At 55.0% G+C, this 27,238-nt stretch overlaps 1 protein-coding gene across 5 annotated transcripts in view; it reads right to left on the reverse strand.

The window, feature by feature from the left end:
* Window positions 1-27,238, reverse strand: part of SPECC1L (sperm antigen with calponin homology and coiled-coil domains 1 like) — an 86,145-nt gene that overhangs the window by 32,962 nt on the left and 25,945 nt on the right. For 3 of the 5 annotated variants that reach the window (XM_027956857.3, XM_027956856.3, XM_042234166.2), the window contains 8 exons: window positions 25,947-26,100; window positions 20,905-22,541; window positions 19,753-19,960; window positions 8,691-8,764; window positions 7,386-7,561; window positions 3,359-3,522; window positions 2,047-2,138; window positions 574-664 (listed from right to left, as the gene is read on the reverse strand). In XM_027956857.3, coding sequence (XP_027812658.1) covers window positions 574-664; window positions 2,047-2,138; window positions 3,359-3,522; window positions 7,386-7,561; window positions 8,691-8,764; window positions 19,753-19,960; window positions 20,905-22,541; window positions 25,947-26,100 — 2,596 coding nt within the window. The remainder of the gene's footprint in view (window positions 1-573; window positions 665-2,046; window positions 2,139-3,358; window positions 3,523-7,385; window positions 7,562-8,690; window positions 8,765-19,752; window positions 19,961-20,904; window positions 22,542-25,946; window positions 26,101-27,238) is intronic. The other 2 variants (XM_060401354.1, XM_042234168.2) reach the window with 2 other exon arrangements.

Genomic DNA, 27,238 nt, shown 5'->3' on the forward strand with positions numbered 1-27,238 from the left:
TGTGAGCCTGGGAGGAAGAGAAGGCCCTGGGCAAGGTGACCCCTGACTCACACAAGGAAGCAGCGTCAAGAGGTCAGCCCCGGGGCCTGGGAGCACGCACACAATCCCAGACCCACCCGGGGGCCAGGAGGGGACCCTTTAAACCGCCACACGCCTTCCCCAGGCAGGAGGCCCTTCCGGGCGGAGGGGAGACCTCGGGTCCCCTGGGCGGTGAAGTGGAGGCGGCAGCAGCCTGCCCTGGGCCCCACTGCCCCCGCCCCCACACCTGTGCGGGCCCAGGAGGCAGGAGGGCCGGCGGGGGCCCGCCAGGGGTCTCCACAGCCGCCCCGCCCCACACAGCACTGTGAGAACAGGGCCTGGCAACGTGCGGACTCTGGCTGCCCACGGCGACACCAGCAGCACCGCATTCCTACACGTCTGCTAGTGACTACTTCCCGATCTGCGATCAGGACACGTTCTCAGTGAAGCTGTGACGCAGGCGTATACCAGGGTGGCGGGAATAACGTCGAGGACAAAGGGAGAGAGTCAGATGGAAATTAACAGCAGAAAGGAGACGCGGCGCACGGGCCGTACCTTGCACAGGGAGCTCCCCGTAGTTCGGTCTCTTATCTGAGAGGGCCGTCAGGGGCTTAGGCGTGGGGATCGGTCCACTGACGGAATGTCTCTGAAACCACAGGACAAAGGGCGTCAGGCGGCATTGTGTGGTCACTCAAGTGCTGGCATCACGGAGGGGACGCCCTCCAAACTTGCTTCCTCCCCCACTAGCCCCCTCCCAGAGACCTGGGATATTCAGGCTCTTTCAAGTTCCCACACAAACCACGTGAAACCATCCATTTCCACAGGACCGCGGAGGAGACAGACAGGAGCCGCCCAGACAGGACCGAGTCCTCCCCGCCATTATCACCCTGCCTCACTCTGCTCATCAGAAGCGAGTCACCGAGCCCGGCCCCGCCGGGAGCGGCAGATGACACTCGAGCATGGCAGAGGAGGCCAGGATCACGGGGGCAACTCAGAGCCCGCTGCCTCGTGGCTGAGGGATCTCCTTGGCCCGTTGCTCCTAAGGTCGTCGAGGGCAGGGCTGTTTAGCTAACCCTAATGAACGCTCCAGGGGTTCAGAGAGGACTTCCCATGGTGGGGAGAGGAGCAGAAGCAAACGAACCCTGCCCCGCACAAACCCTGAGAAGCCCCAGGAGCCGCTCTTCCCTGCAGAGTGGGCCCCACCCGGCCGGCTAGGCCCACCCTGTGCCGCGCGTGTAGACGCCCTCGGCCAGGGCCTGGGGGAGCCCTGTGGGCTGCAGCCTGTCCACATGGCTCTCGGCCCTGGGCGCCCCCACCCCAGCCCTCGTGCTCCCTCCTGGCTGCCCCAGAGGCAGCCTCCCTGCTCGCCACGGAGAGCAGCCTGGCCCGCAGCAGGGCTCAGCCCGTTTCTCAACCGCAGATCTCAGCCCCACGACGATGTCTGAATGGAACTGCCTCCAGCCTCTGGTCCGGCCTCCCAGCTGCCCGTGGTGCAGAGGCACCCAGCCCGGACCCCTCACGGCCTCAGCGAGGCCTGAAGAGCCACCTCTCCTCATCTTGTCTCCCGTTCCCAGGGATGCCTATTCAGTGGGAGGAGGCCTGGGGGTCTGTGTGTTCAAAATTCCACACGACTCTCATGCACAATCAGGTTTGAGAAGCCTGTGCTACCTAAACAAGACCTAAAATGCTGCTGACTGTGGCTTCTATTAATAATTACTAGTGTGTTTTCCAAAGTAGAGATGAGATTTTTTAAACTTATCTTTACAAAAGTTTACAAATTGACATCATGAGCATTAAACCTCAGCTGGCAACCACTATTTAGAGAAACTTCACCTTATTTGAAGTTTATTATATCTTAGTGCCTTTATTTGCTTTCATTTATATTTTCATGCCTTTAAAAAATCTGATTAATAGAGTGCAAGAAAAAAGCTCCCTATAGATAGAGTATGGAGTTTCCGCTGCCCTCCTTCCAAACTGAGAGTGTGACGCTTCCTACCGACACCCAAACACAAAGCAACAGGCACGTACCTGCATGGGGGAGACGGCGGCTGCAGGGGGAGTTTTCATGGGACTTGGGCTCAGAGGCGTTCGAGGGATTGCTGCCGTGGCAGGGCTGGGCACTGGAAGACAGCAAACACACAGTGAACGAGGCCGTGACGGAGTGCAGCGGAAGCTTCGCAAACATCCCCCACCAGGGAGCACTGATCGGCCAGCACGCGGGGCTTCCCGGGAACAGCTGCCGCCCCACCTCCTCAGCCCCAGCAGCCCTGCCGCCAGGGGGACAGTGTGCTCCCCAGACAAGTGGTGCTGACTTCCAGGCCTGGCTGTGCCGGTCACTTCGCTGCTGCTGTCTAACTGCGTGGTTAGCACCCCCACAAGCCAAGGGCTCCACGTGCAAAGACCTCAGGAGCGCTTCTGTGGCTGCATTGGGTTAGAGGGTGGGCACGTGGTGGACACTCTTGGCATGTTACATGAAGGGGAGCTAGGCTCAGAGCAGCTTTCCTCCCCTCCCCGGTGGGGCTCAGCATGTCCCCTCACGTGGTTTTCCACAGTGTTGCATTCGACGCAGTGTATAATAGCTGCTCACGTGTCAACCTCCCTCTCTGGAATGAACTGTTCAGAAGGTGGCTTCCAGGAATCCCTGGGGGCCCGTGGCCCACAGATCCCAGGGGCTCTGTGCTTTCACTGCCGGGACCCAGGCTCAGTGTCTAGTTAGGGAACTAAGACCCAGCGTGCTGCGTGGCCAAAAAAAGGAAAAAATCTGTATTAGGAAGTAAAAAGGGGCCACTGAATGGCAGTGGATGGTGGCCTGAGCTAGCCGCCAACTGCGCTCCCAGAGATGAGAGCGCAGGGCAGGTGTACGAGAGGCTGGGCACGAGGGCTTGATGGCGGACTGGCGCCAGGCGAGCAGGAGGGAGGCTCCGAAACTCCTGGCCTGGGAACGGGCGGCATGGCGCTGCCTTCACAGGGAGAGACGGCAGCTGAGGGGCCAGGCCTGCTTCTGGACGAGGGATGACACCTGGAAACGCCAGCACCCGGCGCACACCTCAGTGCACAGGCCTGAGGGCCCTGGAGGACAAGCGGCCCAAAGTCCACACCTGGAGGCTGCCTGGCTCGGGGAAGACACCTGACCCCTGCGTGGGGTCAGCCCGAGTCTGATACCAAGATCTCTGTGGCCAAACAGACCCCAAACCTCCTGTTAAAACTCTGCTTGCAGAAGACTGACTCCGTGGCACAGCCTGGAGTGCGATGAGACTCAGAGCAGGACGCTGAGGCGCGCCAGCCAGCCCAGAGCACACGTGTGCGTGAGCGCCGCCGCCCAGCACGGCACTCGAGCTACCTTGAGACGCGCTGTCGAAGGACTTGATGAGGGTCTTCACCGTGGGCGTCGGCTCCGAGGACGCGGAGGACCTCCTGCTCAGCCCCATGCCCTGCCTCAGGGCCGCCAGGTCCCGCTCCACCGCGTTCATGTAGTTATACACCCGGCCGCGCTCCTCCTCCTGCCTGAAAGCAGCACACGAGTCAGGGCACTTCTGGACATGCCCTCGAGGACACACGCTCCCTTTCCCAGCTGAGAAGCATCACAAAGCATCAGCTAAACAACAAGCGCATCACTCGAGCTCAGTAAATCACCTGCTCTGATAATCTTATTAGATTCGTGAATTCCAGGAAACGATATTAAAATTTTTATATCAGGTTTTTCTAATTAGGTTAAGTAACCATCAGCTTCCATTTCCATCTGTGTTAAGTGTAGGTGAGAACACTGGTAATCAATTAGCAGTGAGAGGGGAGGTGGTCTGGCTGAAGGCCCCGACTCAGAACAGGGAGTCAGCGTCTGGGCTGCTGGGAAGGCCTGTCCTGCCCTAGGAGGGCGAGTCTGGCTCCATCCAGTGCCATCTGGGCTTCCCGGTGGCTCAGGAGTAAGGATCTGCCTGCAATGCAGGAGATGCAAGAGACCCTGGGTCGGAAAGATCCTTTGGAGGAGGAAACAGCAACCACTCCAGTACTTGTGCCTAGAAAATCCCATGCACAGAGGAGCCTGGTGAGCTACAGTCCACGTCGTCATGAAGACTTGGCACAACTGAGTCAGTAAGCAACGAAACAAGCAAGACGACACCGGCAGCGTTTCCGCACACCTCCTTAAAGCCTAGGTTAGGAAGACGGCCAGGTTCTCATTTCCGCACACCTCCTTAAAGCCTAGGTTAAGACGACGGCCAGGTTCCGCACACCTCCTTAAAGCCTAGGCTACGGCGGCGGCCAGGTTCTCATTTCCGCACACCTCCTTAAAGCCTAGGCTACGGCGGCGGCCAGGTTCTCATTTCCGCACACCTCCTTAATGCCTAGGTTAGGAAGACGGCCAGGTTCTGCACACCTCCTTAAAGCCTAGGTTAGGAAGACGGCCAGGTTCTCATTTCCGCACACCTCCTTAATGCCTAGGTTAGGAAGACGGCCAGGTTCTCATTTCCGCACACCTCCTTAAAGCCTAGGCTACGGCGGCGGCCAGGTTCTCATTTCCGCACACCTCCTTAATGCCTAGGTTAGGAAGACGGCCAGGTTCTGCACACCTCCTTAAAGCCTAGGCTACGGCAGCGGCCAGGTTCTCATTTCCGCACACCTCCTTAAAGCCTAGGCTACGGCGGCGGCCAGGTTCTCATTTCCGCACACCTCCTTAATGCCTAGGTTAGGAAGACGGCCAGGTTCTGCACACCTCCTAAAGCCTAGGCTACGGCAGCGGCCAGGTTCTCATTTCCGCACACCTCCTTAAAGCCTAGGCTACGGCAGCGGCCAGGTTCTCATTTCCGCACACCTCCTTAAAGCCTAGGCTACGGCAGCGGCCAGGTTCTCATTTCCGCACACCTCCTTAAAGCCTAGGCTACGGCAGCGGCCAGGTTCTCATTTCCGCACACCTCCTTAAAGCCTAGGCTACGGCAGCGGCCAGGTTCTCATTTCCGCACACCTCCTTAAAGCCTAGGCTACGGCAGCGGCCAGGTTCCGCACACCTCCTTAAAGCCTAGGCTACAGCAGCGGCCAGGTTCTCATTTCCGCACACCTCCTTAATGCCTAGGTTAGGAAGACGGCCAGGTTCTGCACACCTCCTTAAAGCCTAGGCTACGGCAGCGGCCAGGTTCTCATTTCCGCACACCTCCTTAATGCCTAGGTTAGGAAGACGGCCAGGTTCTGCACACCTCCTTAAAGCCTAGGCTAAGACGGCGGCCAGGTTCTCATTTCCGCACACCTCCTTAATTCCTAGGTTAAGACGGCGGCCAGGTTCTGCACACCTCCTTAAAGTCTAGGTTAAGAAAGCGGCCAGGTTCTCATTTCCGCACACCTCCTTAAAGCCTAGGCTAAGACGGCGGCCAGGTTCTGCACACCTCCTTAAAGCCTAGGCTAAGACAGTGGCCAGGTTCTCATTTCTGCATACCTCCTCAATGCCTAGGTTAAGATGACAGCCAGGTTCTCATCTCTTCTGTATTCAATCTACTGCGATACGAAAAAAAAAAAAAAAAAAAGCGGCCTCATGGGTACGTAGTTGGAAAAGGGAAAAGTATTTTAATGATACTGCACTGGCCACATAGAAACAACAGCTCACAGAGTTGCACGCGTTTCCCAAACGCTGATGCCTGTCGTTAAAGTCTCTCGTTGGCACCACTGGTGATCTCAGCGGGAAGCCCTTCATGGGGAGCTGCTGAGCCTGCAATGGCACGTGCAAGTTTTCCAAAACCCTAACATTTACTTAAAAGCCCATGTTTCATCGCTGGTGCCAAACACTGTCAGTTGTTTCCTTGAAGTGACAGGCTCCTTTAATCATTTTCAAGAAATATCCACCACACACCAGAATCTGAATACCAACAGCTGGAGTCAGTCATTCTCAAGTAAGGATGTTCCCTGCGTGAAAACACGCGGGGCTCTCCTCCAGCCCCTAAACACCGGTCCATGAGTGCAGCAACGCGACTCCCACCTGGACCTCAAGACCCGGGACAAGTGACAGGGCAGCTCCCTGCTGCACTGAGGACTGGAAGGGAAACTGCACCGGGAAAACGCGAGTGGCTGGGACGGGCAACACAGCCGGGAGCCGAGGCCTGGGTCCCCCGGCACCTCACGCCTGCCTTCTCCTTGACGGCAGCACAGTGCAGAGGGCAAACCGCGCGTCAGCGTTCCTGTAAAACGTCCGAGCTTTGAGGAGGAAGGGTGTGTACGAGTGAAGAAGCAATGACCTCCCCACTCGCTCCATGTTCTGCTTAGTAAAGACGTCAAAGAAAAACAGTTCACCAAGACTGTCCACCGGGCCATCCGCTAGGCCTGGGCAACGATGACAGTTAGCAGCCTTTTCAAGTTGGCCTGTTAAATAGTTTCTCAGTTTTTTCCCTAAGGCTATTTAAGAATTGTTCAACATAATGAACAATCAAATTCTTAATAATAACCTCCAACTTTGATACTTAGAGATACTTGGGGCTTCCCTGGTGGCTCAGGTGATAAAGAATCCTCCTGCAATGCGGGAGACCTGGCTTGGATTCCTGGGTTGGGAAGATCCCCTGGAAAAGGGAAAGGCTACCCACTCCAACATTCTGGTTTGGAGAATTCCAAGGACTGTATAGTTCATGGGGTCGCAAAGAGTCGGACACGACTCAGCAACTTTCACTTCACTTGTACTTAATAAAAGGAAAAAACCTTAAAAACCAGTCTCTCCCCTCACAGACAGTCTCCCTAGAAGCTGGGGGCGCATCATCAAAGGCTCTTCACAGGATTCCAAAGACGTCTGTGTTAAACGAGAGAAGCCCCACAGGTCACGAGCACGAGACGCTCTCCACGCGAGCAGCAGAAAGAAGTCGGCCTGCACCCTCCACTCGAGCCTCTGAGCCACCTGCCGACGGGCACCGGCCGCGGCCGCAAGCAGCACCCAGGCGCCTCACTGCAGCCCCACAACTCTGTGACGGAAGCAGCACCACGCCCACCGCAGAGACGAGCGGCCCCCAGACCAGCAGCAGCAGAGCTGCACGGGGCTGAGTCTGTCTCCAGGGTCTGCACCCTCCCTGACGGCGACAGCCCAGGAAGAGCAACGGGCTGGGGCGGGAACTGCAATGGGCCACGTGCGGCGGCCGCTCCAGCCCCTCCGAGTCGGGGACTGTGGCCGCTGACCGCAGCTCGGAAAGGCCACGGAGCCCGTGCTACTGTACGGGGCTACTCGAGGACCGGCAGGCTCTGGGGAGCCCGTGGAACAAGCGTGGACTTGGGCCACTTCCGTTGGACCCAAACTCAGTGACAGCAGCGTCAGGACGCACAGCCTCCTGGTGAAGCTGCGCCACAGACCCAGGACTCACGAGCTCCCTACGGAGACTGAAGGGCACAGCGGGCTTCCCGAAACTTACTTGCGTGACTTTATTTCCTCCAATTCTTTTGTGAGCTTCTCATTTTTCTCTTGAGCTTCATGTAAGCGGCGCTTCAGGTCCCCAATCTCCTCTTGGGCTTCAGACTTGATGTCATTCGCGATGACCACCGCAGTCTGCAGATCAGCCTGGAACTGCCGCCATTCCGCTGATTCCTCCTGCATTAAAAAACTACGTTTTTATTTCAAAAAGAGAGCAATGAAGACGTTTTTAAAACAAAATGTGCTTATGATTAGACTGCTGTAATGCACTGTCTCAAGTGATGACTGATTACTTTTAAATCCCAGAGAACTGCTGGTACCTATTTCTAACAGACTACGTAATTACTTTTAGTGAACGGTGCTCCTGGTGAGGAACAGCTGCCAGCTGACCTGCTTGCTGAGGCAGCACGCACTTGGACTGCTCAGTAAGGATGATCAGGTCAGGCCTCCTTTCCCTGTGACAAGCTTCAAAGTTAGTCTTGTGAAAACAAACATATCTTCCAAAATATGCCTGTGAAGAGCTCAAGCAGGTAGATATATGGTGTGTGAGCTACACTGGAAGATTTTACAGTGAAAAACTATAAATATCCTGACATCAAAAACGAACCGGAAAAAAAAATCAGAAAGGAAGAGGCAGCCAGAAGGAAAACACTAAATTTAATCTCAGCAGACAAAACACACAGGAGGAGGAGCCCAGGACTGTCCGCTGTGTGGCCTCCCACAGCCATGGAGGACGCAGGCGCCTCCTGGAGTCACAGCGGCCAACCCCAGGGGCAGCGCCCAGTACCCCTCACAGCCTGGGCGACGGAGAGGAAGGGAGACGGCGCTAAGTCATGTCCGACTCGTGAGACCCCACGGACCACAGCCTGCCAGCCTCCTCTGTCTGTGGGATTCTCCAGACAGGAGCACTGGGGTGGGTTGCCATTCCCTTCTCCAGGGGAACTTCCCCACCCAGGAACTGAACCCAGGTCTCCCGCACTGCAGGGTCAACCCAAACCTCGAGACCAGCCTCCCCCGCCCTCTGCGTCAGAGCGTCACTGCCGTGGCAGACTGGTCAAATGCACAGAAGGCGGAGAGCCCACGGAAGTCAGCGCAGCTTGGGGGCTTTCATCACCTACGGCTCATGACGCTTCTTCCCAGGATATAACCCCTCTCCCTAAGGGCATCTCGTCAAACACGGTGCCAGCCCCTCTCTGAGGGGACGGCCTCGCCCACCCGCAGCCCGGTGGCTCTGGGCCACGGCCGCGTCTGCGGCTCGGGGCGCAGGCGGCGGGCGCAGCTTTCGGGGAGCCGCGCGCGTTCCTACCCGCAGTCGCCTGTGCAGGGTCTTGATTTCTCTCTCCATGTCATGTTTCTGGTCCTGGAGTTTTTTAACCGTATCTGAAAAGACCACAAAAGTTTAACTATTTATTCTTAAACCATGTTTAAAAGGAAAAATAGAAAGGGAGGGGGTACTTATATATGCTATTCAAAAAGTCATCCTGCCCAAAGACTTTCTATTTTTAATGCAAAACTTGAAAAGGAATTCCAATCTAAGTATAAACCAGTATGACTCTGTAAGGAAAATATCAAATTTAAATTGCGACTTCTGGATGACTTCCTTCCGCAGCGCCCTAATTCTGAAACAAAAAGCTAAGTTAAATCAATTGTTGGACACACACACACACACACACACACACACACACACACACACACACACACACACACACACACACACACACACACACACACACACACACACACACTGCTGGCTCATAGCCAAGCAAAACAACGCTGACTGCAATTAAAATGGGAGCTTTTAATCAAAAGGGTTACTAACCTATTTTTACAAGCATAGCTTAACTCTGCACACTGGAATAAATTCCAGAAAGGTCGTGACTTTACTGAACTTTTTACAAACTTAATTATTTAATAACTTGGGGAGCTGCTGTTTAATTCTATAGAAAAGTCTTTTCACAAAGGATTAAGTAAATCAACACTCCTCAAGTTATTTCTTGCATAACGTGAATTTCCTCCAAACCACGTCATGCAATGTGAACATCTGATGAGCACCGCCAATGTGCAAAGGCCTTTCTAGACAGACCAGGGCTGCGAAGATGAGCGCGCAGACAAGGCCACATCCCAGGACCCAGGCAGGCACAGGGAAATCACTTTCCACTATTCCAAAAAGTCAGCTTTTTACGAAATAAAAACTTAATTACTTTTACTCAGTAATTCAAGAAACTGCTAATAAGTACCTTCTTTTGTGTTAAATTTTTGCACAAGGTGCCTGAGATGTAAGGAAAGGAAAAAAAAGGTGCAGTTCCTACCCTTTCAGAGACAGAAAAGAGGATGCTTTCATTGCAAAGGATCAAATTTTAACAGTCTGTCTCCACACAGCTGCTTCAGACCTCACTTCACCTGGAAACTCAGGGGTCAAACGGGCCATCCCATTTGGCTCAGGGCAAAGTGGGAACACAGGTGCACAGGCAAGCCCAGTACCCCTAGGTGAGGATGACTCTGCAACCAGAGGGAACTGGGCTCCGTCTGACCTACATGTGGATGAAATCGGGGTCTTGGTGATATCAGCAGACACGGTCAAGGAACAAGGACAGAAGCTGTAACATTTCTAGCGTGGAGAACACTAAGGGTCACACACCTTTCCTTTATGCTACACTTAACGTGCAAAAAATATCTGACAGTTAAAACAAGCAAAACAAAAAACTGTATCTCTCCTCTGCTGAAAACTGCTTTCCCTCCTTCTGGCGGCAGACGGCCTGTCGTGCAGGGGGACTCACGTGGGGCGCGTGACCGCAGGTCTCAGCGCCCTGACCCTCCGGCGGCACGTGAGCCGCACGGCCGTCTCAGGCTCCCTCCTTCGGCTCCCACCCTCTCCCGGCAGCAGCCTCGGCGTTCACGGCCGAGGGCTCACAGGCCGCAGCTCTCAGGGGACACCCTCACCCTCAGCGCCGCGTGCCCCCTGCTGCTGCGCCTCCAGGTACACAGAAGGGCGCTGACGGCCAGTGGCCCCCTCAGGCTGGATGCAGCACTTCAGCAGCCTCCAGGGAATCCTGTTATTCACGCTCCACAGAAGCACGGAAAGTGACAACAGGCTTTCCCTCCCTGGCAACACGGGCGTCGGCGGTCCAGTCCTCGCTGTGAGGAGGCTGGGCAGTGCCCGTCACACAGGGCAGCGTGGGGCTCAGCCACCCCGGGGCCTCTGCACACAGCTCCCGCCTCAGCGCCCTGAGTGCGAGGGGCGCCGCCACCTGCTGCCTCCACCTCACACGCAGCACCACCGTCTGTCGAAGGACAGAGCTGCGCCGGCCTCCCTCCCTCAGGTTTAGCTCTACAGCTCCGCCTTTACTCTCGAGAGCGGCGCATCTCTGTTCTCACTGCCACTGGACCAACCTTGCTCTGAACAATTCTGGGCAGCGGCACAGACCCAGTCACAACCTTCCCACCGGCAAGACCCAACATCGATGACGAACCGTCAGCTGGGCCTCCGCACCACTTCCAGCTGCGGGCCTGCCCCGCTGCAGGCGCCGTGAGCAGCGACCTCGCCACGGGGTCCCCTGTGACCCCTGTGATGTGAAGGGAGCAAAGTCCCCACAAGCTCCCCTGCCCTCCGATGCCAGAAGATGCCCAGTGCTGAGCCGGCTTTGCACTTGGCTGGTGTTGCCAATGGCCGTCAGGTGCCGTTTTCAGAGGCAGGAAGGACCTGGGAACCTGTGAGCTAAAGCTGCACCCCTCAGGGCCAGGGGCGGGGCAGCGGGCAGACAGCCACCAGGCCACAGCTATACCCCCAAAACAGAGCCCCTGATGCAAGAGGCTGCATGTGGGTTTAAAGTAAGCCATCCCCCACTTTTGTCTCTTTGGGCCCTGCCGCACAGCACGCAGGGTCTTAGCCCCCCACGCAGGGGCGGGCCCATGTCCCCTGCCTCGGAAGCATGCAGGGTTAACCCAATGGACTGCCAGGGAAGTCCCTGTTGCTTTTTATTTTACTCGTTTTTGTCCCTCCCCCCAAAATGCGGCTAACTTTTATCCCCGATTCTAACAGTAAGACACATTTACAGGGAAAAACATTACACTGTTTCCACTGCTTTACGAGCTCTCCCCCCAGCCAGCAGATGCCGGGCACTTTCATCAGTGAATACGGGTCCGCAGCACCAGTCCGACGGCCACACTCCCACTCCACCAACTGGGAGTGTCATGGTTTGTCTCAGCAGCCCCGTCAGCAGCCACTCAGAGCGGCTCCAGCATTTCTCGGAAACACTGTGAGTGCCTCCAGCTTTTCAGGTGTTACTTGGGGACACGCCTGCAGAGGGGGAGGAGGCGCTGAAGGGCCGCCTGAAACCGTCAACAGGGCCCACGTCAACCCACGCGCTCCAGAATACAGAATTCTTTCTGAGAAGTCACCAAGTCAGAGCCTTTACGGGACGGAACACACGGAGACCGGTGTTTCCTCGGGACGCCACTGCGGCTGGCCACAGTCTGAGTGCAATGCTCCAGTAAGACTGCCACGGTCTTCATCACAGAGGCAACGCACCCGGCTTGTCCCCTGGCGCGTGCTTTCTTTCACGCACACGTTTCTCTGGCCTGCGCACGCCGACCGGGCGTGCTCACCCTGGCTGGTGAAAGGGCGGCCGTGGCAGGGACGCACCAAGCCCACGGGCTTCTAACTGGACTCAACTGTTGAAAATATAGGTCGTTTCCTGGTCTCTGCTGCCGCTGCTGCTGCTAAGTCGCTTCAGTCGTGTCCGACTCTGTGCGACCCCATAGGCAGCAGCCCACCAGGCTCCCCCGTCCCTGGGATTCTCCAGGCAAGACTGGAGTGGGTTGCCATTTCCTTCTCCAATGCGTGAAAGTGAAGTCGCTCAGTCGTGTCCGACTCTTCGCGACCCCATGGACTGCAGCCCACCAGGCTCCTCCATCTATGAGATTTTCCAGGCAAGGGTACTGGAGTGGGGTGCCATCACCTTCTCCAAAAAATCCTGGTCTCTAGTAACCTGCGACTCGGGAGCATCCACATCTGTGTGGATAGCTGCAAACTCTTAAGGATGTCTCTGAAGAGCAGATTTCTGCAAGCAGGTTGCTATGGCTCTGTTACACTTGTAAAAATTCTGACCACTACTCCAGAAAGGACCCTTTTCTCCTCTCTTACATGTTAGTTCTCTTAAATTCTTCTCACCCCCATCTTGAGTCTCACTGCTTTTTTCAGAAGTCAAGCATCCTCCTGTATCTTTTTCTGACTTATTCACACGCATCATTCGGCTAACGGGTTACTCTAGTCTTACTGAACCTCTCTACATATTCGATTTTTATTTCAAATACTCTCCCAACACCGTTTATTAATAATCCTGGAACTTCACTGAACTGAAAGTTTTAACCATACACAGTCAACACGACTGTCCTCCACGGAGGCTCCCCAGTACCGTGCCTTCCAGGCCGTCTCATCACAGCAGGACACAGCTTTCCTCCTCTTGCCCTGCCCGTTCTCTGGTCTCGAGCCACCCATGCTCACCACGGTCATCGACTTCCAAGCATCGGGATGCCACCCCAGCTGGCCTGAACCTCAGGGATTGCAGAGGGCAGAACGCAGCTGCAAGTGAGCACAGAATAGGGCGACGCAGACAGCGAATGGCAGGGGAGGTCGTGGCTAAGCTGGGCCTGAGGCCTTGCTGGTGCCACTGTCCTTGATACCAGTCAGCTGTGTTTTGCTCGGCACATTAGCAGCTTTATTTTGGAGGCTCTGTTGAGCTTTCTTTCTGCTATTCTCCTCTAAGTTAAAAGGTGCTTTCCTGGTGGCTCAGCGGTAAGGAATCTGCCTGCCAGTGCAGGAAACAGAGGTTCGATCCCTGGATCAGGAAGATCCCCTGGAGAAGAAAATGGCAACCTGCTAGCATTCTTGCCTGGGAAATCCCACGGACAGAGGAGCCTGGAGGACTACAGTCTACGGGGTCGCAAAGAGTCGGAGTTGACTAAACAAGAAGGCATTAACACGTCTAGTGAGTCCTGGCTGGTCTTTCTTACTTACAAAGAATGGTTCGCATCAGAGACTCCTGCATGCTTCTGGGCGGAACACCGGCTAAAGGCAGGCTCTGCTGATGACAGGAGCCGCTGGTGGGGGGGGTGGGGAGGGGGACACACTCTGGACCAGCAAGAGGGAAAAGGTGGTTTCTGCGGAGGCGGCAGGGGTGCACGCGCCCGTTTCACTGCAGGGCCCAGCTGCCTTGCCCTGTGTGGTCTCCTTTTCAAGACAACACGGCAGCCTGCAGTTACCCAGGCACAGTACGAAGGGCGTGGTGCTGGGGGCGCCTGGGCCCATATTCCCACACTCCTTAGACAGAGACGAGCCCAGGAGCAGCGTCCGGCCAACAGCAGAGCCGGCGCCCAACAGAGGAGGGGGTGTAAGGACCCCCAGTGCCTTATGCCTCGGCCTGAGCCCACAGGGAGGACCGCTGCCCTCAGCCCCAGGGCACGGTGGGGACGTCACTACTGAGAGGTGCGAAGTTCTCTAGGCCACAGCCCTCTCTGTCCCCGCTGATGCCCACGGCCAAGTCCATCGGCTTTACAGAAAGTCTTCCAGAGACTGCTCAGAACTCTTGGCCTGCGGACAGGATCCTTCCCGATGTCTCTCTGCTCTACTGTTCAGAGTATTCTCACGTCTCTCCCGCCGTGTCCCTGGGACTGTGGGAGGGAAAGGAGGTGTATGTGGCCTCAGGCCATCGTCCTGAGCTGGAAGTCTTCAAGAGCATTTACAGGGAGAGCTGCTGCTCAGACCTTCCCGGCTCAGATGTGGCGTCCCGGTGCGGCGAGGAAACCGCAGGCCAGGCCAGCCCGGCACGCCCTCCAGGTCTACACGGTGCTGAGCTCTCCGGGGGGCCGTGTGGACCCCTGGCCACACACACACCGCAGTGTCCCACAGACACCAAGGACGCCCTGCTCGTTGTTTCCAGCGTCTTTCTCCCTGATGTCTACGGGCTGACGTTCAAGGCCAGAGGTTCTTCTGCATCTCTGAGCTGCAGTCTGAATGACTCCGTAACTTTCTGTATTTGCTGTCTAATGTTTCATTTCCAGAATACGTACTAGCTTCCATTTTAGCAGTTTTTACTTCTCCGGAGATTTGCAGTTTGTTCATCACGACGAGTATGCTTTCCTCCAGGTCCTGAGTACATTCACAAAAGCTGTTTTGAAATCCTGTCTATTAAAAAGTCAGAACCACGCTGGGGTAAATGACCAGTGGCTACTAATGGGTGCCGGATTGCTTTGGAGGGGGTGGTGATTAAAAAGGTTCTAAAAGTGACTATGGGGATGCTTTCATTCCACAGGAAAACCCCTCATTTCCCAGTTAGCAGCATTCTCTTTCATGGACTCCCCTAAATCAAGTGCTGACTTAGCACACATCCCAAATGCTAGAATTCTTGAAGAAAAAACTAACTCCTATCAGATTATGTAGCTATAACAATAAATTACAGGAAATGTGTCTGGATCCTGGATCTGATCAAACAATTATAAAGGGCACTCTAGGGTCAGCTAGGGAAACCTGCGCACGGGGTATTCGACGATGCTAAGAACTTATGCCTAGCTTTGCTAACTGTGATACTGCACTGTGGTTACAAGGAGAACGTGCTGAAATACTCCAAGGTCAGTGTCCACAGCTTACTGCCAACTGGTCCAGCTAAACACACACTCAGAAGGCGTACGCTACGCGACGCTACCGACTGCCGCATCCAGGCGGAGGTGCTACCCGCCACACAGCTCCCCGGGCGCTTCTGGGCATTCCAGCTTTCATCTCTAAACCTGGACATGTACACACTGCTATATTTACAATGGATAACCAACAAGGGCCTCCTGTGCGGCGCAGGGAGCTCTGCGCCGTGCTGCACGGGGGTCCGCACGGCTGGGACGGGACGCATGCGCACGGGTGGCTGAGCCCCTGCTGTCCGCCTGGGACCCTCACAACGTTGCTGATCAGCCATCGTCTCTGTGCTCAAGCTCAGTCGCGTCCGCCTGCCTGCGACGCCGTGGACTGCAGCCCACCAGGCTCTTCGTCCGTGGGATTTCCCAGGTGAGAATACCGAAGCAGGCTGCCATTCCCTATTCCACTGGATCTTCCTGACCCAGGGATCGAACCTGTGTCTCCTGCACTGAAGGCGGATTCTTTACCCACTGTGCCATCAGGGAAGCCCATTAATGAGCTATCAGTTCAGTTCAGTTGCTTAGTCATGTCCCACTCTTTGCAACCCCATGGAATGCAGCACGCCAGGCTTCCTGTCCATCACTAACTCCCGGAGCTTGCTCAAACTCACGTCCGTTGAGCAGTGATGCCCTCCAGCCCTCTCATCCTCTGTCGTCCCCTTCTCCTTCTGCCTTCAACCCTTCCCAGCATCAGGGTGTTTTCCATGAGTCAGTTATTCGAATCAGGTGGCCAAAGTATTGGAGCTTTAGTTTCAGCATCAGTCCTTCCAGTGACTATTGGGTTGATTTTTCCTTTAGGATTCACTAGTTGGACCTCCTTGCAGTCCAAGGGACTCTCAAGAGTCTTCTCCAACACCACAGTTCAAAAGCATCAATTCTTCAGCACTCAGTTTTCTTTATGGTCCAACTCTCACATCCATACATGACTACTGGAAAAATCATAGCCTTGACCAGACAGACCTCTGTCAGCAAAGTAATGTCTCTGCTTTTTAATATGCTGTCTAGGTTGGTCATACCTTTCCTCCCAAGGAGCAAGGGTCTTTTAATTTCATGGCTGCAATCACCATCTGCAGTGATTTTGGAGCCCAAGAAAATAAAGCCTGTTAATGTTTCCATAATTGGCAATACCCAAATACAAAATAAAACATTTTTTAAAAATTGGGGAGAGAAACTACATGGCTAAAAAGATTTTATTAAGGATTTTCAGCCATTTTATAATTAAAATTCGTGCCCTGTTTATGTAATTTTTATTTTGGCATTGATATGGAAAATTTTGTCCCTGGAAACCTCTTACATTTTTCTAGCTATCACCCCAATTACCACAAGGTGTCACTCTTTCCACATTCAAAGCAAAAGGTTTGCAAGGGAAAAAGGCTATTATCTGTACTAAAAGAAGACACTGAGCTCCCAAGTTAATCTCAAACTTTAGAACCATCTGTATTTAGAAAGTAAAATGCAGTAACTCTCTCAGTTCAGACAATGAAATACAAACTGGACACAAATGTTAAACTAAAAGTTTTCTAAAACTTTAGATGAAAAAGTGCATCGCTATGTCTCTCAGGAATACGTTCCCACAAGCCACTTCAGTATCCTCACACTTTGGAATAAATAGCCCTGAGGTCATCCTACAAAGGCCGGGTCAACCAGCCAGAGCTCAGAATCGCCACCAGACACCTGGAGGGCTGACGCAAACAACCCCCCTCTCCTGGGAGTAGGTCAACCCCTGCACCCACGGCACAGGCGCTCCAGCTCCATGCTGCATCTGCCTGTCGGTCCACAAAGAAGCATGACCCGAAATTTCAACAGCTCTAGCCAAGGCTGGAAAAGGTCCGCTTTCATTCCAATCCCAAAGAAAGGCCAAAGAATGTTCAAACTGCCACACGGTTGCGGTCATTTCACATGCTAGCAAGGTAATGCTCAAAATCCTTCAAGCTAGTCTTCTTTAGCACTTGAACCAAGAACTGTCAGATGTACAAGCTGGATTTACAAGCTGTACAGACATACAAGAGGGACCAGAGATCAAACTGCTAAATCCAGTGGGTCACAGACAAAATCTACTTCTGCTTCACTGACTAAACTAAAGCCTTTGACTGCGGATCACAACAAACTGTGGAAAATTCTTAGAGAGACGGGAATTCCAGACCACCTTACCTGCCTCCTGAGAAACCTGTATGCAGGTCAAGAGGCAACAGTTAGAACCAGACATGGAACGACGACCGGACTGGTTCAAAACGGGGAAAGGACCATGTCGTCCAGACTGCGTACGCGTCACCCCGCTTATTTAAGTTCTACGCAGAGCACATCACGTGAAATGCCGGGCTGGATGAAGCACAAGCTGGAATCAAGACTGCTGGGAGAAATTTCAATAAATTCAGACGTGCAGATGACACCACCCTTATGGCAGAAAGCGAAGAACAAAAGATAAAGAGCCTTTTGATGAAGGTGAAAGAGGAAAGCGAAAAAGCTGACTTAGAACGCAACATTCAAAAAAACTAAGATCGTGGCATCTGGTCCCATCACTTCACGGCTAACAGATGAAGAAAGAAGTGAAGCCATGACGGACGCATGGCAGGCTTTTTCTCCTTGGGCTCCCAGACGGCTGCGGACGGTGACTGCAGCCATGAAACTGAAAGATGCTTGCCCCTCGGGTGAAAAGCTAGACAGCGTATTAAAAACCAGAGATGTCACTTTGTCCACAAACGTCCATCTAGCCAAAGCTGTGGTTTTCCAGTAGTCATGTATGGATGTGAGAGTTGGACCATAAAGAAGGCTGAGCACGAAAGAATTAATGCTTTGAACTGTGGTGCTGGAGAAGACTCTTGAGAGTTCCTTGGACAGCAAGGAGATTCAACCAGTGAATTCTAAAGGAAATCAACCCTGAATAGTCACTGGAAGGACTGAAGCTGAAGCTCCAATATTTTGGCCACCTGATGCGAACAGCCAACTTATTGGAAAAGACCCTGATGTTGGGAAAGTTTGAGGGCAGGAGGAGAAGGGGGCGACAGAGGATGAGATGGTTGGATGGCATCACCGACTCAATGGACATGAGTTTTGGGAAACTCTGGGAGACGGTGAAGGACAAGGCAGCCTGGCATGCTGCAGTCCATGGGGTCACAAAGAGTCAGACATGAATGGGCGACTGGAAAGCCTCCAAGGCATCCAGAAAGGCTATCTCCATCCTCCCCATCCCCACCAGGCCATCCTTAGCAGGCTTACAACTTAAAATTTGTTGATATTCAGAGAATCCAGGTAAAGAGTACGTAAGAACTTTTAAAACGTTATCATTTGGAAATAACTTGAAAGTTACAAAAAGATATGAGAAGTAACACAAGGCCCAGATCCTGAGCACCCATGTCCCTGTTGCTCAGCCTTGCCTCCCTAACGGTGCACCGTGTTCCATCTTCTGCCGTCTCCGCTCCCTGCCCGTCTGCCTGTGTCCATCTTTCCTTCTTAAGGACACATACCGCGTCCCTCACCCCGGCATAAGGCAGTGTGTGGTCCCTACCAGCACTCAGACCCCGTGGGCTGTCCACCTCATGCGTTTATGCCGATGTCTGTCCCCACAGCCTGAGGGCAGCCCGGGGCCCAGCAGGCAAGGGAGCAGGGGCTGGCCTGTCCCAAGTCCTGCAGCCTGGGACGCCCCCTCAGCCTCGGCCCTTCATGACACCGGCATCTTTGGGGACACAACACCACTCAGGCCTTCCGGTACAGCATTCCTCATTTCTGTCTTTAGTGTCTCTTTGTGACTAGACGAAGCCGCGTCTCAGCCAGAACGTGGCCTGGCCGCATCCGCGTGCCCGTCAGTGTTGCCCAACTGCTCCGCGGCACATCTGTTTCCTCACTCGCAGCGGAACACAGCCTGCTAGAAGACCAGACAAATTTCCATTCTTCACCACATTTTCCACACAGAAATGCTTGCATTGTTTTTGCAAATTTTTTTATAAGTCTGAAATAATTACAAAATAGTTTTTAAAAATCTTTTAAAAAAGCAAGCAGAGCAACTCAAAATCCAAATTCCAAATCTACCTGACGATATCTTCATGGAAAGGAGGAAAATTAAGCAGATAAACGAAAACCTGTGCTGGAGGCCTAAAGATCAAGTTTTTGGTCTCATTACACTTGCAACCACGAGACGTTGATGATAAATGGCTTTTCCTAAGATCTAGAAAGTTAACAGCCTCATTAACATCTCACTGAAATGACTTTTCATAGTTAAGCAGTTTAAAGAGATGCTTCTGTTTAACAGTCCTTCAGGAGCAAAACAGCAGCTGGGAGACGGGTGGTGCCATGAGGCCCCAGCCCACACACGTCTGCCCGGCCACAGCACTGCTGCCCCAGAGCCCTGCCCAGGCGGAGACCCCCACCTGTCCGTCCTGAGCATGCACAGTCCCCACAGGTGGGCGGGCCTCACTTACTCTCTAAGTCGGAGACGGGCCTGCACTGTCCCCCGGGCGGGGCCTCACTTACGGGTGGGGGGCCTCACTCTCTAATTCGGAGACGGGCCCGCACTGTCCCTCGGGTGGGGGCTTCACTTACTCTCTTAAGTTAGAGACGGGCCTGCACTGTCCCTCCGGTGGGGGCCTCACTCTCTAAGTTGGAGACGGGCGTGCACCGTCTGCCGGGCGGGGGGGCCTCACTCTCTAATTTGGAGACGGGCCTGCACTGTCCCCCGGCGGGGCCTCACTTACTCTCTAAGTCGGAGATGATGAGGTTGTCGTGAAGCTTCACCGCCCGGTGCTGCTCTACTTCGTCCTCCAGCTCAAAGATCGTTTCCTTCATGTCACTCCTCTCCGTCTCTTTCTCTTCCAGCTCTGACCGTAGTTTCTCTAAGGTCAAGTTCAGATCTTCTATCTGCTTCTTAGCTTCCTCTTGGAAGGCTCGGTATTCGTCTTCTACCTGTGTGGAATCGATGATGCAGATCAGGAAAGTGAGTGCTGTTCTGAGCTAAGTCCCAGGACAGAGGCACAGGCCGCCTGGGCTGGGAGCGAAGTGGGCACCGCTCTGCGAGAGTGAGGAGGGCCGTGTGACCGCTGTGGGCGTCCAGTGACTCGGACGTCACACAACACGCGTCAGCACGGCGCGCTGCCACACCACTGAACTCGCGCTGACATCACACTGAACCTCGCTACAGTACTTACGAAGAGGTTTCCGAAGTTTTCCCTTCTCCAAAGTTTGGACTGAAGGCATGCATCTCATCAACAATTAACATGCTTTCCCACAAAAATGATGTCTGCTTTCTGACAGTTTCCGTATCAAATTAAAACCAGAAACCGAAATTCTCAAATACTGTCCAGCTGTCAGTTCATGGGGGCCCCAACACGTACGAGCCAACAAATACCTCTCCTAAACTGTATCTATGAAAGTCATCCTTAAAAAATTAAGATTTACATTACTAAGAACAGACTCTCATACAGATTGCACAGCAGCTTAACCCAAACTAGACCTCTACCTGAAAAAGCACACCACAGAAGGAGAAGAGGAGGCAGACGCTGCTGGCCCCACAGACTGGAATGCTGGCTCTCTGCTTCTCTTGCGTCCACCTGCAGCCGCGAGGGCGCTGTGGCCCGGCCTGATGCGCTCCCCAGGGCACACCCAGAGCTGGGGCAACTGCTGTCAGGCGTGACTCTAGCCTCGGCCTCCCACAGGCAGGGCCACAGGCAGAGGCTGAGAGTGGAAGCGTCGTCACAAGACGCTTTCCGCTCCCTCCCCAGGCCAGCAGCTTAGAAACAGGTCCCCTCAGGAGAGCTAGCCGCACGCCAGCGGGCTGCCGGCCCTCGGGCAGCGTGTGTGCACCACGGCCGCTCTGCACGGCCCCAGAGCCCTGTCTACTGAACCGGTACCTTTGCGATGGCGTCCTGCAGCCGGCTGGCGTCATTCCGGCTGCGGGCCAGGTCTTCCTGCAGACTGCTGGCCAGAGCCTCTGCTTTCTCCTTGTCCAGCCTGACACTCTCCAGGAGGTCCTGAATGTCAGACTTGTCTCCAGAGTTATGGATAGAGTACAGCTCCGCCACTTTCTGCTTCTCATTCTCCAGCTGGGCCTTCAGGCGATTCATCTCGATCTGGTCACTGGCCAGGGTGGCTTTGAGCTCCTCCAGCGTGGCGGCCAAGGCCGCCTTGCCCTTCTGCTCGGACTCGACGGCCCGCTCCATGTGGTGGCTGCGCTCCTTGAGCGCCCCGATCAGCTCCTGAGCCTCCTTGTTGTCCTGCTCGGCCATCTTCAGGGTGTTGCTTAGGTGCTGCTGGACGCCAAGGAGCTGCTCCCGTTCAAAACGGCTGTTCTCAGCGAGGTCCACGTAGCGCTGCTCCAGCTCCATGTAGCGGCCGCTCTTCACGTCCTCGTCGATGCCGTAGGGAACGTGGTGCTCGTCCAGGAGGGAGCGGAGGTACTCGATCTGCCGGCTGAAGAGCTCCAGCTTGTCGCTCTGCTGGCACAGGGACTCCATGAGGATCACCTTCTCCTCGCCGAGCCGCTCGTTCTCGCTGTTCAGCTCCTGGGTGACCTGCTGCAGGTCGGCCAGCTCCTGCAGGGTGGCCTGCAGCTCCTCGCTCGTGCTGTGCTGGTTCTCCTCCATCTGGTGTATCCGCTCCGTCAGGCACGCGACAGACACTTCGCTGGCGTTCCCGCTGCTGCCCTTGCGAGAGCGCTCGACACTCGGGAGGCCTTCCGACTCCGAGGACGAGGGCGCGTCCAGGGCGTCGTCGCTGGACGTGAGGGGCTGGTACACCTCACTGCACTCGCTGTCCAGGTTGTCCAGGGAGTTGCTGTGCTGATGGTCCATGAGCGTGTTTTCATCCTGGCTCAGCAGATCCTCCACCGAGCCGGGGGCCGAGCCCTCCACCGAGGAGGCCAGCGTCCCCCCGCCGTCGCTCTGGTTGCCAGGGGTGATCTCTGGGCTCAGGGACTGATAGCCGAACAGCTTCTCGGAGTGGTCCAGCCTCTGCTCCAGCGAGAAGCCCAGCGCGTTCAGCCGGTCCTTCAGCATCCGGTTCTCGCTCTTCAGCTGGCCGAGCTCCTCGCGGACGGCCGCGTTCTGCTCCTGCAGCTGCAGCAAGGCGGGCGCCGCGCCGGTCGCCTGCTGCGCGACGCTGGCCTCCTTCTCCTCGGACTCCTCGGCGCCCTCGGGGAGGGGGCCCTCGCTGATGCCCAGCTGGGCACGCATGTCCCGGAGCTCGCTCCGCAGGTGTAAAATCTCCACGTCCTTGGTTTTGGCCAAGGTGAGAAGATCCTTCACTCTGGCCTCCAGAGCAGCTTTGTCACTGATCTGATTGTCCGACTTGGACTTGCTCATGCGGACGTCGCATTCTGCAGCCGTGCGGCTGCGTGAGCGTTTGGCCGAGGCCACGTCATTAGCCCCCTGACCTGCAGAAGGTAGTTTTTTGCTCTGGTTTAGTCGGGTACGTTCACGTAATCTTTCTCTAGTAGAACCGGACTCTTTATTACCTGTGGAAGTGCTGCGCTTGGCTGAAGAACTCGTGCCTACAAGATGAAGACAAAGAGTTTAAAGCAGAACATCGGCAAGAGGCAGGCACCCAGGTAAGCCCCAAGGGGACGAGCAATGATCTCAGCGCCTGCACAGGGCCTGTCACACTGGCCCTGCCTCAGAGTCTGGTTACGGTCAAGCTCAGCTCCCTGCAAACAGGAAGGTCAACCACCCTTTATTTATCAGTGGAAAAAGACGTCACACACTGAGCTGCGTGCCGTAAGGGGCAAGTTTATGGGATGCGGATCGTATCTCAATACACATGGCCCTGAACCCTAAACCACGGATTTCAACAGGTGGCCGGAGCCCAGTGTCCGGGGGAGGCTATGGAAGGTGCCTCGAGGGACAGCCGGTCACACAGCCAGCTACCTGCAGAAGCAGGAGGTGAGGGAAGACCGTGGGTGACCAGGAGGGAGAGGCAGCCTCTGGACAAACAAAAACCTAAGCCGCCCACAACAAACACAGTAACTATGGTCAAAGAAAATGCAAGAAACATTCACATCACAAACGCCACGGGCGCGGTCCCTCAGTCCCGGCCGGTCCTTAGCGACCCTGAGGGTGGCGGGCCACCCGGCCCCTCTGCTCGCGGAACTTTCCAGGCAAGAATACTGGAGGGGGCGGCCACTTCCCCTTCTTCCGGTGGGTCTTCCCAACCCAGGGATGCAAGCTGCGCTTCTGGGACTGGCAGACAGATTTTTTTTCCACGTGGGAAGTGCCACACAGATAGCACCAGTAACCAGAATCATTCAGAGAGGCAGCGGCACTTATCCTCACGCCACACACGCGTTAATAACGCACACACAGTGATTTACACCGGCTTCATTGCCATCATCCTGTTTTACAGAGGAAGAAACCCAGAAAGAGATGATAAATAATCTGCCAGTGCCCCACAGGTAATATATGGACGAGCCAAGATTCAAACGCAGGCAGGCCGTGCGGCAGAACCTGCAACTTCCCAGGACCCGCTCGGCCTTCATCGGTGTTAGAAAGCGACACAGCGTTGCCGCCAAGGCCTGGCGACACTTTCATCAAACGAGCCACAGTGTCACCAACTGCTAAAGTTACACCTCTGCAAACAACTGAGAGGGCCGTGTATTTAACCAACATAAAAAGAACGTGTTCATCCACAAATACTTAAAGAAACCATCAGACTCTTCTTTACTTTGAAAAATAAGTCACAGACCTGACCAATAACTATTCTTAACGAGCCAACTGGTTCTTCACATGTCAGCACCAGGCTAACCAGGGAGTGGAGGGCGGAAGCTCTGCCCGACGGGGGACGCTGTGGGAAGCCCCTGCTTCTGCCGCGGCTCGGGGGAGTGCAGGCAGGGGGTGCTGGCGGCCTCGGCAGACGGGGACGAGGTGGTGGACGCGGCATCACGTGCAAGAAGGAAAAGAAAGGCCACGTGGCGGGTGGGGCGGGAGAGAAAGGCTGGACAGGCCCTGGGCGCCAGCAACAGTCCAGGCAGTCGCAGCAGCAGTGCTCAGCGCGTCTTCCTGAGCAGGGGAGGGGGAGACGCAGGCGAGCACGGTGGCGGAGAGCAAGCAGAGGGCGCCTCGGGGAGCACCAGGAGGAGGAAGAGCAGCAGGAGAGGCGTGGGCAGACAGAGCAGCGACGCGCAGGGAGGCCACGCTCGCGGAGAAGAGCCCGCTCTCCGCAAGAGCAGACGGGGTAAGGAACCTGCGCTACGTTTCACAGGCAGAGGAGGAGCGACTGCGAAGGGAGGCTGGGACGGGGAGAGATGGGACAAAGGGCCTGCGGGGTGGCCCGAGGGCCGCCCGCGGCGGCGGGAGGCGGGCCGGCAGGGAAGTGCGCGTCTGCACACACGGAGACTCTGAAGCCAGGGAGGGAGGGGATACGAGGGATCAGAGTACCGGGCCTCCTTTTCGGTACACAAGCTGGAGCGGTAAATGTGGTGCCGCCGGGCCCCAGGGCAGAAACCTATGGTCCATGGTGCTCCATCACCAGCTCTGAGGCTTGGCACAGAACGGGCGCCCAGGAAGCATTCGCCGAGCGAATGGGTGCGTGGCCTGGGCAGGGCACTGCAGCTTCCTGCGCGGGGCTCTCACGATGCTGAGCTGAGAGCCTCTAAGGGACACCTCTGAGGATGGTCTCGCCCTCCGGGGATGCGGTGAGGAATAGACGGAGTCACACCTGTAGAGCCAAGTAAGGATGTCCACGTTCCCTCCTGGCGACCGTGCGGCTGCGGTCAGCGTGGGCCGGGTCTGGGTGGAAGGAAGAGGCCGCACAGGGTCAAGGCGGGGGGGCAGCTGGCACGCCCAGCCGAGGAAGAAGTCCAGGACACAAGGAGGGGACGAGAGCCTGGACGATGGGAGCAGAAGGGGCCTGCTCTGGCTCCTGCCCATCCGCTTTCACACACTTACTACAAACACAGTGGCCTAAGATACTGCAAGTTTCCAAGTTTTTTCTTTCAGTGTAAGCAGCAACATGTGAAAGCATTACTCTCTGGACTACAGAATGAGAGCTTAAAAAAAAGAGGACCTGCTGCTAATGAGGGAAGAAAGAACGGCAGGACTGGGGTGAATGGATCTAGGCACCGACTATCAGAGGCTGCTAACGCCAGGCAGCGGGAGACAGCCACACCACGGGCAGACGGACAGACGACGGTCCTGTACGAAGGAGCAGGCGAGAGGAGCGGAGGAGCCTCCATCTGCCCATCAAGGCTCTAAATCCAGGGCACTGACAGCGAGCAGAGAGAACTCAAGAAACACGGCCTCGCGCAGCACAGGAGCGCGGCTCCAAAACCCAGACCGCCAGAGGGAACTCTCGGGGGGCCCAGTGCGAGGACTCGGTGTCCTCACTACTCGGGCCTGGGTTCCATCCCTGGTGAGGGAACAGAGGTCCTGCAAGCCACATGACATGGGCAAAGAGGAGGAAAGAAAGTCTAGAAACTCTACAGGTCAGACAGCCAGTTTCTACAAAGACCGCATTGCGAGGAAAAAAAGGGGCGGGGTGGACTCGCAGATTTACAGATGAAGACTGAAGAGACACCGGCAATCACTCTGTGCGGAGCTTCAGTGAGTCCTGGTGAACCCTAAGCCAAGCGAAGAAGAAGTGCATGTAGGCAGCATCTGTGAGACAGGCGGAGACTTGAATATTTACTGAATAACCAACGGTTTGAAACATTGTTATTTTAAGGCCTGATAAGGGCATTGTGAATGTATTTTTAAAAGCCCACTCATCCTTCAGAGATAATCAGATATGTGTGGATGACACCTGGAACTGAAGGTGGGCGTCAAGGAGCTGAGCACGGCCCTCAAGCGACAGGGAGACGGGCGTGTGGAGATGGAGCACCAGACAGCTGTGCACAGGTCAGGCGCTCCCCGGCCGGGCGGCAGTCCCTGCAGGCCGCCGCGGCGCGGGCCCGCCCAGCGCGCACCTGTGCTGGTCCTGGGCCTGGTCTCTGCAGCGCTCGTGGCGGGCGCGGGCGCGGGCGGCGCGGCGGAGGAGCAGGCGTTCTTCTTCCCTTTGCCGCCATTGGTCACAGTCACCCCTCCAGCCATCCCAGCTAAGAGGTCATCACTGCTCTTGGTCTAGAAGCAACAAAAGATTAAAAACAAGCTGGTTAGGTAGAGCGACATTAAACAACATTCTGACCCTAACCAAAGCCCTTGACTTTCAGGCTGAGCCCACGGCCTCTGCAAAGACCTCCTGGCAGCCACCAGGCAGCGAGTGCCTGGGCGCTGCAGAAATGGAACCTTCTCGCTGGCTCATAAACAGCTGCAACTCCTTTCTAAAAATATGAAAATCACAATGGACTCAAAGATGTCACAGGAGCCCGTGGTATGCCCCCACGTGCCAGATTCAGTGACGGGTGAGAAGCAGCGAGGACACCCTACTTGCCACCCCTCGCCTCGGCTGTGGCTCACCAAGCAGGAGCACCGGAGTCAGCGCGCCACCTGGCAGTTTCTAGAGAGGCAGCAGTGAATAAGGAAGAGCCCCCTGCTCTGAAGTGATCCAGTGATGGAGCCAACATCTAACAGAAGTTTCTTGGAAGGTCATTTTTTTAACGTTTATCTACCTTTTTTTTTTTTTTTTGGTAGCCTAAGCCAAAATTGAAAGAAGAGGATTTTTTAAAAAGCCCACATAACATACAAATAAAACACTAGAGGCTTTATGGTCACAGTGAGGGTTAAATGGCCATTCTACTAGAGAAAGACTGTTTGATTTATTTATGTTTTATGAAGATGACTGAAACACAAGTGAGCTTTTTAAAAAGGAAGCAAGTACTCCAGATAACCAGGTTGGGCATAAATTTATTACTTAAGACGAAAAAGTGAGGAAACCTGATTTTACTTCTCTTAGAAACGAGAGAGAGCACGGGGGAGCTGAAGATCTACAGGAGGGGGAAAAAAAACCATGTGCTTTTGAATCAAAGAACCAGGGATTCCCAATCACTCTTTGAATAAACAAAGATCCAAAAGTTTTGCCCACTAAGGTGAATTGGTCCTTCCCTGCATCTTACTAGATCTAACCACAAACAACAGTTGAAATAAGAAGCAGCGAGACGCAAAAACTTGGGGACTTCCTGGCAGTCCAGTGGATAGGAACTGGCGCTTCCCATGCTGGGGCTGGGCTCAATCCTTGTTTGCAGCCAAAAAGCAAAAGAAAGAAACAGGACTCCCCTGGGCATGGGCTCCATCTCTGGTCTGGGAAGAGCCCAGGCCACGA

Source organism: Ovis aries, chromosome 17 (assembly GCF_016772045.2).
Source record: "Ovis aries strain OAR_USU_Benz2616 breed Rambouillet chromosome 17, ARS-UI_Ramb_v3.0, whole genome shotgun sequence".
NCBI lineage: Eukaryota > Metazoa > Chordata > Mammalia > Artiodactyla > Bovidae > Ovis > Ovis aries.